The sequence below is a fragment of the Eretmochelys imbricata genome, chromosome 14, assembly GCF_965152235.1.
Source record: "Eretmochelys imbricata isolate rEreImb1 chromosome 14, rEreImb1.hap1, whole genome shotgun sequence".
In the NCBI taxonomy this organism is placed as follows: Eukaryota; Metazoa; Chordata; order Testudines; family Cheloniidae; genus Eretmochelys; species Eretmochelys imbricata.
The window spans coordinates 23,685,980-23,698,938 of record NC_135585.1 but is presented as its reverse complement, the minus strand read 5'-3'; the positions used below and the strand labels follow the sequence as shown (position 1 = coordinate 23,698,938).

General features: G+C 38.5%; 1 protein-coding gene across 2 annotated transcripts in view; it reads right to left on the bottom strand.

The window, feature by feature from the left end:
- MYH10 (myosin heavy chain 10) overlaps positions 1-12,959 on the bottom strand; it is a 139,518-nt gene that overhangs the window by 36,718 nt on the left and 89,841 nt on the right. For both annotated transcript variants that reach the window (XM_077833047.1, XM_077833046.1), the window contains 7 exons: positions 9,115-9,229; positions 3,795-3,988; positions 3,414-3,535; positions 2,051-2,120; positions 1,786-1,946; positions 717-825; positions 499-630 (listed from right to left, as the gene is read on the bottom strand). In XM_077833047.1, coding sequence (XP_077689173.1) covers positions 499-630; positions 717-825; positions 1,786-1,946; positions 2,051-2,120; positions 3,414-3,535; positions 3,795-3,988; positions 9,115-9,229 — 903 coding nt within the window. The remainder of the gene's footprint in view (positions 1-498; positions 631-716; positions 826-1,785; positions 1,947-2,050; positions 2,121-3,413; positions 3,536-3,794; positions 3,989-9,114; positions 9,230-12,959) is intronic.

The following is a 12,959-nucleotide window of genomic DNA, read 5'->3' as shown; positions in this document are numbered from 1 at the left end:
ACCAATTAAGATTTTAAATGACTGGAACAAATACCAATCACAATGACATCATACAACATTTCTGCTCAATAGGACACACATATTCATCATTACTCTGATCCAGTTTCAGTTAGAAACAACAAAAAATAAACTTCATACAAACCTGTTTCCTCTCACTGGTTATTTACAACATAGGAGTGCTACAGAAAAGTTTCCTGGCCTGAAATTTACACTTAAAATGCTACCAGCAGCATTTCCCCCTTCCCCCCCCTTTTAAAAACACAGAAAAGGCTGTCAAAATACCTGTCCCTCTGTTCTGAAACAAGATGATTTGTCATGTTTGGATCCATAGGTAAATGAGTGAAATCAACAAGTGGTCTTGTCTCACATAATAGAGTTAATCATTGTACAGCAAGTGCTCTCTGTCCACAGAGCTCCCACGGATGTCAAAAGGAGTTCTTCACACAAGACTTAGGTCAGTACCTGGCCATTAGAGACTTGATCTTTAGCACAACAAACCTGCTGATGTTTCCTCTCCATCTCCTCAAGTTCTGCCTCCACTTTTGTCTGTTTTTCCTTCACCTTCAGCAGCTCCTCATCCTTAGCCTGAAGTTCTTCTTCCTGTCGAGTAACCTGCAGAAGAGGCTTCACCTGCAATGGAATTAGAAAGTGAACTGTGTGTATGGAGGAAAACTTGTAGCATAGTGTGTTAAAGAAAGTGACAGAAAACAGCCAACCTTTGTGAAGACTCTCCACCATTGCCAGTGCCTTAATTTTAGATACGCTGCACAATTCCTCTGCAGAACTTTTAATGCACTTAACTGCTGCTGTTTTTTTGCAAAGGCCCTAAAGGCAGAAGCACAAAACATTTTCCACACTTAGTAAGGCCAAGCATAAATTATATTTGTATTTGTAGTTAGGTGATCATTCTGGAACACTTTTAAACCACAACAGGCTGACTAACCCGATTTATGGAAAACAGAACTCTAGAGTTCTCATCATTTCTCAACTAAGGATCAAGCTAAGACCCAAGTTCAGCATTCATATTACAAAGAGCGTTTGTGATAGGCTGACCCCTGTGCTAAAAGTCCCACAAATGACCTCAAAGACTGAACTCTCCCTTGAATCCTAGAGGTGGCCCTCCAGGTTAGGTTTGAGACATACTGGTGGAGCAAGAGAGTTTTTAAAGCCATCAATACATAACCACCCAAGCAATAATTAAGACATTCAATGGTAATGAAAATAAAATTACAATTTCATACTAATCGCATAACCAACTTAGGGCTAGGCATTTGACCGGTCCAAAAATAAACTGGTCAACTGACCAAATATTGGTCAAATATTTTAACACACTAATATATTAGAACAGTAACAGTAACAAAAAGGAGTAAGACTTTATGGTCTCCAGTAGGCTTAGCTTTAGCTAGATAAAAATGTACCTGAGTTATTTCAACTCAAAAATGTGAAACAATTAAATGAAATTCTTAAAAAAAAATAAAGAAAGAATGGCACCACGACGTAGTCAAAAAGGTAAGCTGCACCCCTTTGTCAAGACATTCTTGCTGGACTATAGAACTATGATAAATCGCATGATCCTCAGTGAGTGTCAGTTTAGGCTTGCAAGCTTGCCAGTAGCCATTATTCGATCTGTTAATTTACTAGCTTGTCAAACCTAAAACAACTGTTACTGAAGATCATACAATTTACTGGGTTAAGCCAAGTCGTCTTATAAGAAAGTATGTATTAGAACTTTAAAAGGATTAAGTTTCGACTTTAGATGGCCACTTCAGTTGCTCATTCACTCACTTTCTGGCCAGGTATCCTCTGCAGACAGCTTGGAAGAAGATAATGATGTCTGTGATCTTCAGATCCCGTTCTTCTTCTAAATGTGCCAAGACACCAGCTCGGAAAAAAATCTTGCTCTGTCCAATTCTGTACAAGTTGGGGTCCAGCTCCAATGCTCTGATCTAAATGAAAGGCAAATCAATTCTTTATAACAAAGAGCACAAAACAATGTACTCTTGGCTGCAAATGTTAAATGATTTACATCTAAATATCACTAAATGCTTACCATTCGTTCACAAGCCTGCTTGCCATCCATAAAACCCTTAGGGATTGCATTAGGAGTAAGGATCTCATACCTGTAAGTCAAGAAAAGAACAAAACCACTGGACCCACTAACGAATCACCGCCAGCCCAACCATATTAGCAAACTGGCATTGATTTTCTCTATTTCTGAACTATAAGTGTGAGACTTTTCTCACAAAAAAGGGAGAAGAATGAACTGGTAGCCTCAATGTTTTCACCAGCAGCGTGTGACAAGAGGTGAACCATCACCCATCACACGCGCACACTTAAGGTAAGATACTGTTTGGAGGAGGAAAGGTTAATGTCTAAAATGCCAAATTTCCTTGAGTTGGCTTCTTGACATTTAGGTATTTTATTCCTATACCTGTGAATACCCAGAAAGTGTTTCAGAACTGACACAAATGCACTAAGAAGAGAGGTGTGGGAAGTCTTTCTCCATACATTTAAAAAAGAGAGAGTGTTTGAAGTACTGCTTTTTGGAAGAAAGACCAAAATAGGCTGTTTACCCTGGTAAGCTGCGAATTGCCAAACCCACTGGGGGAGAGGGTGAGGAATGACTTCAAAGAGAGTTTATCCAGAAAGTGTTTCAATTGATCCATTAGGAAATATTTTTTACACCATTGAAAAAGGAAGCTACACCCAAGGCAAGATTTTCAAAAATGTGTTAAAAAAACTTTAAGTTCCATTTTCAAAAGTAGCTTAGGCACCAAAACACCCATTTCGCTTTTGAAAAATGGGATTCTAGCGCTTTTTACAGTTTTGCCAGAAAAGGACAAGATGTACAATTGCTAGCATTCCAGTTACTCTGTTTCTAAAAATATAATCAGTATATTCAGTAAGCTTTTCTTAACACCTACCTAAAGTAAAGAGCCTTTGCACTCACACACAAGAGCGCTTACCACCAGGAGGCAAAGTCACAAAAATTTGACCAACCCTCGTTCACCTTCCTACTCTAAAAATCAAGAAAAAAGGAAAGAAAACATTTTCCTCCATGAGACCCGAATGACACTACTCTGGCTTACTTTAAATATAATCAACATCTAAAGAAGTTTCAGGAAAAACTGTGTCTGCCGTTATTTTTAAACGTCTGGAATCTTGGGTGCCTGTGTGGAGAATGGTTTGGAACTGCGTGGGAAGAGACATGAGATGGCAAAAGAAAGACGACTGGTGTTGGAAAGGGAAAATAGGAAGTATCCCAAACACCCTCCCCTCAGCACTTCAGCCTCAAACCACCTCCAGATTCTTTTCTTTTTTTTTTTTTTTTTTTTAATTTAAACCACCCCCCAAACTGTTGTGTAAGTTTTAACTGAAAAAAAATAAATTGTAAAAACCCAAGCTAGTCATACCTCTGTCTGAATTCCTGGAATACTATCCTGTTTGGAAATCCTTGTCGACAAATCCTTATTCCTTCCAGGACACCATTACAGCGAAGCTGATCTAAAACCAGGTGTGGATCCAATTTTCCAGCCTGGACAAGGAAACAAAGAATACCTTTGTACTCTGAACTTATGAAGGAAAGACCGTTATAATTTTTCACGACTTCACCTATGTTTCCATGTACACATGATACAGAAGAAATATTCTGCCTGTATGAATATCTTAAGTACTCTCCCTATTTTGAAAGGAGGAATACAGTGTGCATCTGTATGAGGTCTCCATTTAGAACCCAGATAGTGATTTTCAGGTCAAAAATTGCTAAGAGGACAAAACTGGTGTTCAACCCATACCCTCTTCTCGTGGTTTGGAATAATGCAGCGAACAAAGTTGGGATTAGTGTTTCGGAGAGTTGCCATCAGTTTGGTGAGAGATTCCTTGTACAGTTGTCCAACAGTACGAAACATGCCCTTCTTGGTCTTGTATGCAGAGCCAAAAGCAGTCTCTGTCATACCAGTGACTTGATCCAGGCCCACAATACGGTCCACTGGGAATGACAAGAAAATAAAATTAAGCAGATCTTAACATTAGTCAGATATAAAAATATGCAGTACACAGGAGTGACAGTGCAGCAGCAAAAGCTTTGTGGAACAAATGGTAGAAGATGCCATCAGTAGACAAGGCAGTCACAGCATGTGTTCGGGACACTGTGCAGAAGCAGCGGAATTGAAAGCCACAAACTTATATGGCAGAATACTGTAGCTTTGACAACTATGTACGAAAACATCCAGCTCTTTATTTTGAAGTTCTATATGCACCAATAAAGCCATTGTCTCTATTTTAAGTGAACTCTTGACTGATGAGCAAAAGAGAATTACTTGGAAACTGCAAGTTATGAATGATGTGAAAAAAAGCTTCTAAAAGGCAAAATAATTCAAGGCTGAATATTTGAAACTTTGAACTGCACAAACTCTGCACATCATCTTAGATTAGAATAATCACATATGTTCTATAAATATTAATAGAATGAAATAAAAGCCCTGATGTATACTGGAGACTAGTTGAAAAGAGGTTTCCTCTTAGCTCCTCTATAGATGGTTATGCTTTCAGTGAAAGAAAGGGGAGATAAATATGCTGGAGTTTTGAAAGGCCTTAGTTATTTTAACATCAAACTGTACAGATTTCCTCAGCCAAAAGTGCAATAGCTTTAAAGTACAAAAAGCGCAGAACAAAATTTCATAAAGGTGTTCCAAAGCTGCAATAAAGCATCAGAAAAGAGACTTCAGAAGAGAGAAAAAAAAAATCAAAAACATTCGGTAACTTCAAATTTTTACTAGATATCTCTACAGTTTTTTCTTCATGAAGCATAGGAGTCTGAATGTAACTCAAAAGCCAAATTTCCAAAGTGAACTATCCATAGACACTTTTTCTAATCTTTCATTTCTTATCCAAAAAGGAAGCTCAATACCTTGATGCTGGGAGCTGGCATTTCTCATTACTGAATTCATACAGTATGCACTGGTAATCAGTTTCTAGCTGGTAAGCTTGGAACAAGTACACCTCTACCCCAATATAATGCGGTCCTCAGGAGCCAAAAAAATCTTACCGTGTTATAGGTGAAACCGCATTAGATTGAAATTGCTTTGGCCTCGAGCATTTCCATTATTAATAGTCACTTCCTGCCCCGACTGACCCCTCAGAACCCCCGACCCATCTAACCCCCCCCACTCCTTGTCCCAACTACCCCCTCCAGAGACCCCCCAACCATCCCTCCCAAGACCCCACCCCCATCTAAGCCCCCTTGCTCCTTGTCCTCTGACCGCCCCCTCCAGAGGACCCCCCCATCCCTAATCACCCCCAGGACTCCACCCCCTACACAACCCCCCTGCTCCCTGTCCCCTGACTGCCCCGACCCCTATCCACACCCCTGCCCCCTGACAGGCCCCCTGGGACTCCCACACCCTGTCAAACACCCCATTCCCCGTCCCCTGACCGCCCTGCCCCCAGAACCTCCAAACCATCCAACCCCGCCTGCTCCTTGTCCCCTGACCAGCCCCCTGAGACCCTTTGCCCCTTATCCAACCCCTCTGCCCGGCCTGGCACCCTTTACACGCCGCTCAGAGCAGCGTGTCAGAGCCAGACACGCCGATCTGCCGAAGCATGCAGCCCCACCCCCCAGAACGCTGCTTTACTGCGTTATATCCGAATTCGTGTTATATTGGGTTGCATTATATCGGGTTGCGTTATATCGGGGTAGAGGTGTAGTTATACCTAGAGTCATTCAAACAAAACAATGCTTTCAGAATTGGTTCTGTCTACTTATTTCATATACAATATTTCATAAATGACAATGTTTTATATTTCAAATTGGAACCAGCTTCTCATATTTTCATAATTTATAGATTTATACATTCCAAGGTCAGAAGGGAACACTGTGATCATCTAATTTGACTTCCTGTGTATCACAGGCCACAGAACTCCCCCAAAATAATTTCTAAAGCTGAAATTTTAGAAAAGCATCCAATCTTGAATTTAAAAAATTGCCAGTGTTCAAGAATCCATCATGGCCTCTGGTAAATTGTTCCAATGGTTACTTTCTGTTAAAAACGTATGACTTATTTCCAGTCTGAATTTGTCTATCTCCAACTTCAAGCCATTGGATCGTGTTATATCTCTTTCTGATAGACTGACGAGCCCAATATCAAATATTTATTCCCCATGCAGTACTTGCAGCCTTGTAGATCAGTCACCCCTTATCTCTTTGTTAAGCTAAATATAGAGGTGTCCTTGAGTCTATCACTCTCTCTAAGGCAGGTTTTTTAACTCTTTAGTCATTCTTGTGGCTCTTCTCTAAACCCTTTCCAATTTATCAACATCTTTCTTGAATTGTGGACACCAGAACTGGACAAAGTATTCCAGCAGCAGTTGCACCAGTGCAAAATACAAAGGTAAAATAACCTCTCTACTCTTATTTATGCATCCCAAGATTGCATTAGCCTTTTCGGCCACACTGCGGGCTTATGTTCAGCTGATATGTTCAACTGATTATCCACCATGACCCGAAAACCTTTTTCAGAATCACTGCTTCCTAGGATAGAGTCCCCCACCCTGAAAGTATGATTTACATCATTCTATTGCTGACGCTGAGATTAGAATCTGAATGTATGTGGCGTAATGAGTTTGGACGGTATGGTCACCCTTTAGTAGGTGTAGCTTAGTGACAAGTGAACAAAGTAATTGGAAATTAGAGCCCAAATCTTACAGATATTAAACCACATGTTTAATTTTAAGCAGCTGAGTAGTTCCACTAGCTATACATGAGCTAATGTGTTTATAGGCTCATGTCCTAAACATTTAGCTGAAAGCAGAATGCAAATCTAAACCAGAAATGGGATTCAAAGATATGTTTAGCCATCCTACAGCGTATGCAAGAAACCAGCAGTTTGTAAAATATTAGAAAGATACTGTGTGTAAACAGACAACAGCAACAACTAAGCACACACAAACTTGCATTTTACAGCTTTGTGATAACTGAAACATTAAATTGTGTGGGTATAAACCAAGTTAAACATCTAGGTATATCTGAAAACTACAAAAATAAATAAAATGAAAGAACAGGTTATTTATTTATTTACTTATTAAACAAAGGTAAATGACTGTCAGCTTTTCCTTAAAGGTGGCCAGTGAAATACAGTGGTAACTTAAAAACCTTTCAGCTGCCTTGGATAACTGAACAACATAACTTCAGCACTTATTTTAGGAAAGTAACAGGAATACTGCTAGTTTACAGAAATAAAGGGAATACTGCAAGTAATGAGGTAATGTAAAGCAAAACTTAAGTTGAAGGGTGCCTATTATAAGTTGTTGTGGTTTTTGTTGTTTTTCCATTTGTTTTTAAAAAAAACTTTCTAACTCTTGGGGGGTGGGAAGTAGTAATTTAAGTGTTCTGGACGAACTCATATGATAAACTGCAAATATCAATTCAATTCCTCACAAAAAAAAATCAAGGGAGAGTTTGTAGAGAAAGCAAACATTAGATAGCTCTTAAGTGAAAACAAGTTTACAGGAGTTTGAAACGAGCCACTGTACAACTGCATTTGTACCACTTAAAATGTTCACAAGTCAAATTACTTGTTTTTTTTAAAAGCACATAAGTGTTAAAATGCTTTAGAATTTTTCTTAAAGTTGGGCTGTGAACAAAGATGAGAATACTGAAAATCCTACAAGTGATTTCAAATACCTGTACCTATCAGAGTATTGTTTCAATTGGAGAAATAATCTGGCATCTCAAAATAGAAGTAGGAAGCAGTAATAAACCTTTTAACCTGCAATGCTTTAAGTGCAGTGCATAAAATATAAGATGCAATATGTATGCAGTAGCAATTGAATAGGTATGCACTCAAAGTCACTTGCCTTGTAGATATATCTAAATTTAGCATGAAATGAACAGTTCGTGCAAGCCTATAAGCAAAAATGGTTTTCCTGTAGGTACAATCCTGCCTATGATTTTATATACATTCACCTGGTGCATCATGAAGACCAGTAATATTGTCATAGAAAGATGCTCTCTGAATATTCTGAATCTCTAAGGTAGAGAAACAGCAAAAACAGAAAGACAGAAGAGCAGATACACAAGACACTTAGTTAGTACACAGAACACATTTTAACAATCGCAAGCAAACTTTAAATTGTGCTACAAAAGCAATTAGACCACACATATTCCATGCACATTTCAGTAATCCTTAGATTCAAGTTTTGAGTATTAGGACTGATGTGTGTTTTTAGGGGAAGTGGATTTACTTGAAAAAAAAAAAAACCAAAAGCCTTTTTCCTAAGACAGATTTCAGAGTAAAATATACTTCATAAAACTGCTCTCTGTAGCTGAATCATAAATCATTAAGCGTTCTTCATCCCATAAATCATATGGGAAACTGAATACTAAGCCTATTGCTCAGGTGTCTTCTGTATCAAAAAACAGACAATGACATGCTCCCAAATATGAAAATGTAGCATAATACACTGGAGTGAGTGTAAACATAAATAAATAAATAAAAAACAAACAGCTCTTGCAAAGTGTTTCCATGGTTAACTGTGCTTTTTACATTATTTTAGTGGAAGTTGTGAAAGATGATATGTTAGCTGATGTGCAGATAATTAGCTAAATGGCAAGGTCAAATCCATGGGCATACTACTTTTTACAATGTTTTAATATGCTAATTAATTGTAATTTGCTTGAAAAAGATACAGACATATTGCACACATTACAGACACGAAGCCCAGTAAGATCTGATTTCATGAAAACAGCATTGTTAAGCAGCAGCACCACCAGAAGTGGCCCCTCCTGCTGCTTTTTATAGCAAGTCTGAAACTGATTAACTCCAAAGACTTTCAGATAGGACTCTCAGAGCAATTGTCAATACACAGCAATGCATTGAAAAAGCAGCTAAATTAAGGGATGGTACATGTGCAAGGGACTGAATTCAGGGTCTAGGGAACAAACCAGCTCCCTCTGCTTATAGTTTTGGCTGTTTAATCAGGGCTAGCTTATCGGGATTAAGCTGCTATTATTTTCAGCTATGGACCAGGAAAGAGTGTAAACAAAACACTCATCCAAACAAGATTACATCTCAGATGATGATGAAATCTGCACTTAGTCGCAGTATATTTTCTTACCATCCTTCCAAAGCTCTGCAACAAATTTGTCAGAAGACTGATGCAAAAGGGTAGCCACATTGTCATTCAGAGGATCCATGTTCTTCATCAGCCACTCATCTGCCTTGTAGTCTACCTGTAAAGAAGCAAGCAAAGGTACATGTGGTGAGTTATTAGGACACTGCTAACTTGGGTTTTGTTTTCTGTTTTAACTACGGTTTTCAAAAAGCTATTTCCCAAGAAAACATCCTTTAAAACAGGCAAAGGAGTCCTGTGACACCTTATAGACTAACAGACATATTGGAGCATAAGCTTTCGTGGGTGAATATCCACTTCATCGGATGCATCTGACGAAGTGGGTATTCACCCACGAAAGCTTATGCTCCAATACGTCTGTTAGTCTATAAGGTGCCACAGGACTCTTAATCTGGATCTGTAAAAGTAGCAAACCCTCTGATACATGATCCTTTAAACAGTGTTCTCTGAATTTCCCTCTTCTATTCTTTCAAGAAAAAGTGTTAAAATGCCTTTTTTGTCCTATTGATGTTTATGTGGCTGAGAGTGTCAGTCTGTTTCTCCTTTGTTAGCACGAAGTGCTATCAAATGCAGTTTTAAACTTTAAATGTCACAAAAAAGAAAGGTTTCAGAGTAGCAGCCGTGTTAGTCTGTATTCGCAAAAAGAACAGGAGTACCTGTGGCACCTTACAGACTAACAAATTTGAGCATAAGCTTTCGTGAGCTACTGAATGCAATCGATGAAGCGAGCTGTAGCTCACGAAAGCTTATGCTCACATAAATTTGTTAGTCTCTAAGGTGTCACAAGTACTCCTTTTCTTTTTACAAAAAAGAAAGTTTTGCTTTCACCCCCATTTTATTCATCTTATTTGCTGCCTAGAGAGAAGGTGGGGGAGGCAGTATCTTTCATTGGACCAACTTCTGCTGATGAGACAGCCAAGCTTTGCTGCTTGTACCAATGATGGGTAAAACATTTTCAAACAAGTTATTTTCAAGCAGAAGCTTTACTGTGGAAATGTCAAAACAACTCATGTAAAATAAGAAGATTCTAACTAATGCAGCTAAATTACAAAGATGAGTAAATTAAGGATCTGTTGCAAATAACTGATACTTTTAGATTTGGATGACTACTGCAATTAGACAACGAACTGTTATTTAATAATACTGAAAACAAACAAAGCTTCTATCTTGATAGTCTTTCAGAATACTCTGGGGTGATATTAGAAGTACAGCTCAGCAGCTGAATACTGAAGTTTTCTACAATTAATATTTCAAGCCCAGAATTTCAAAAATATTTACTTTATAATGGTAGCTAAGTGCCTAGACACCTTTAAAAATTTGGCATCAGCTCAAAGTGAGATATCAGTCTCCAACAAAGGACTTAATACCTCCAAGATTTTGCCAACCATGAGGATGACAAGTATAAATTCAGCGCTCTCAAGCTTTTCATAGTGTGCACACCCCATTTTAATACAGAGATTGTTTAGTCGTCCACCCCATCATATACGTGATCATTTAACATCACGGTGGGTAAAACTACAAAAAGTACTTTGTGTATTCTAACATAATTGCATCTAGAAACAAAGAACAGCCAGCACCCATGTGAGCAACCAGCTCTCAGAAGAGCACACAACACAGGTTGGAAACCTCTGGTCTAACTCACAGTTAGACAGCAAGTGAAGTTAACAGGAACCTGACCAGTAGGGCTGTGCGGAGAATAGAAACACCATTTTGTGAAGGATTTTGAGTTTTTTGTTTTGATTTGGAATGGAACCTGAAAGTTTTGAAATTATCTGAAAAATATGAAAAAAATATTTAGATCAAAATGTTTTGACAAAAATGTAAAGGTTTTAACTTTTTATTTTATACGTTATAATACAAAATAAAGAGTTTCAAAACAAAAAGTCCTTTAAAAGGGAAAAAGCAAAAAATCCCACTGACAGTGCTGAAACAGGACACTGACAAGGTCAGACTTTTCCCCCTCTTCTTTTCCTCCAAAATGACATTTTGCTTAAATGAACATGATTTCGCAAAGAGTTTCAATTTTGATAGAACTGCATGACAAAACACATTTCTTAAGTTTTTCTAAGCACCTCCACCTGCCACAAAAATTTGCACAACAGTGCCTGTATCACAGAAGTGGCCAAGCCAGTCTAAATTGGATTGTTCTTCTCCATAACACAAGTGGACAACTCTTCACAGCAAGAAATATTGGACTGCCTCCTGCCACGAAGGCAGACGCTAAATTATTCCAAATTTTCTCTGTTTACATTTGTTTTCTTTATCATACTGGCCCTCCTGCTGTGACGTATCGGTAAAACGTGAGCGCTCAGACACACAAGCACCATTCAGTTGTGGGAACTGTGAAAAAGTGACAGGTGTCAGTATTTCAAAGTTACCAATTTGAAATTTCACTTTATATTCTGATAAGATAATTATATGGGTTTGTTTAGCTATAGAAGGTAAGAGTTTTCCTTTAAGGAAGAAAGTTTTAATGGGTATGGAAATGCATTAGTTTTTTACAATTTTGTTTTGGGGCACAATTCTTTTAGAAGGTAAGTTTTAAAGTGAAGCAGAATGAGAAGACAGGGTATCTGATCTTATGTCAAACTTAGGCCCGGTTCCTGGGACATTTACTGGTCCATGATTTAAAAAAAAAAAAAAAAAAAAAAGTACGTTATTTAAACTTCCTTGTCAACATGAGCAGGGAGTTTCCTGTGCACATATGAATGGAAATCCATCCAGAGGTTGATCATAGTTACTGTGTGTTCCATACAGATGAGAATAACCATAAAAACAGCTGAATCACTGGTCATGGTAATGGGGGAAAAAAAAAAAAAGAGTCGAGAGCATCCACTCTTAAGAGGAATGCTTTCATTTAGCCTGAGGAGCCCAAATCCAGTAGAAGCACGAATTCCAGAACAGTTAAGTATAAAACAGAAAAATTCAATGGCACTGGTTCAAGTCTGGACCATGGAAGATCCAGTAGGTAATACATACAGATAAAAAAAGCCACTTCCTGATGAACAACTGTCCACATCACAACTGGGCCAGTTAGCAGTCTCAGCAGGGGAAGCAAAAATGGAATGATTAATGATGACTGAAATACATTCTTAGGGTATGCATTCACCACCCGTAGAATCGGTGGGTAGTGATCGATCTATCGGGGATCGATTCATCGCATCTCGTCTAGGCGTGATAAATCGATCCCTGAATCGACACCTGTACTCCACCTCGGCAGGAGGAGTAAGCTGAATCGACGGGGGAGCCGCCGTGGTTGACTCACTGCCGTGAGGATGGCCAGGAAAGTCGAACTAAGATACTTAGACTTCAGCAAGTTGCATATCTTAGTTCAAAACCCACCGCCCTCCCCACAGTGTAGCCCAGGCCTTAGCCCTAAAAGGATTCTTTCAAAAGATATATTCCTTTTGGAGGAACAAAGTGGAGGAAACTGGTATTGCCACTGCCCTGCTGAACCTATTCTAATATAGAGGACTGATTTGAAAAGCTGTCAAATCTGAAACCTTTTAAGAGTGCCAATTTTAATAATTAAATTCTTTTAATGAGAAACCCTATAAAAAAAGATCCACCTACTATGCAATCAACTTTACTACAAATAGAAATGATGCAATCATAAGAGGTTTCTGAACCAAAAGCCCTTTTTAAGTCTATTATTTGTAAAGCTTAAATCTCTTCAAGCAAATCTGTTTAATATCTTCTTACAGCTCCGCCACTGTAGGTTCTGATCCAGCAATCGGGATTTCAGTAAAAGCTCTCTCAAATATCTTTTTAACAAAAAGAAAACTAAACTGTTCCTACAGCCGAGTTTGCATGCACATAGCTGAATATCA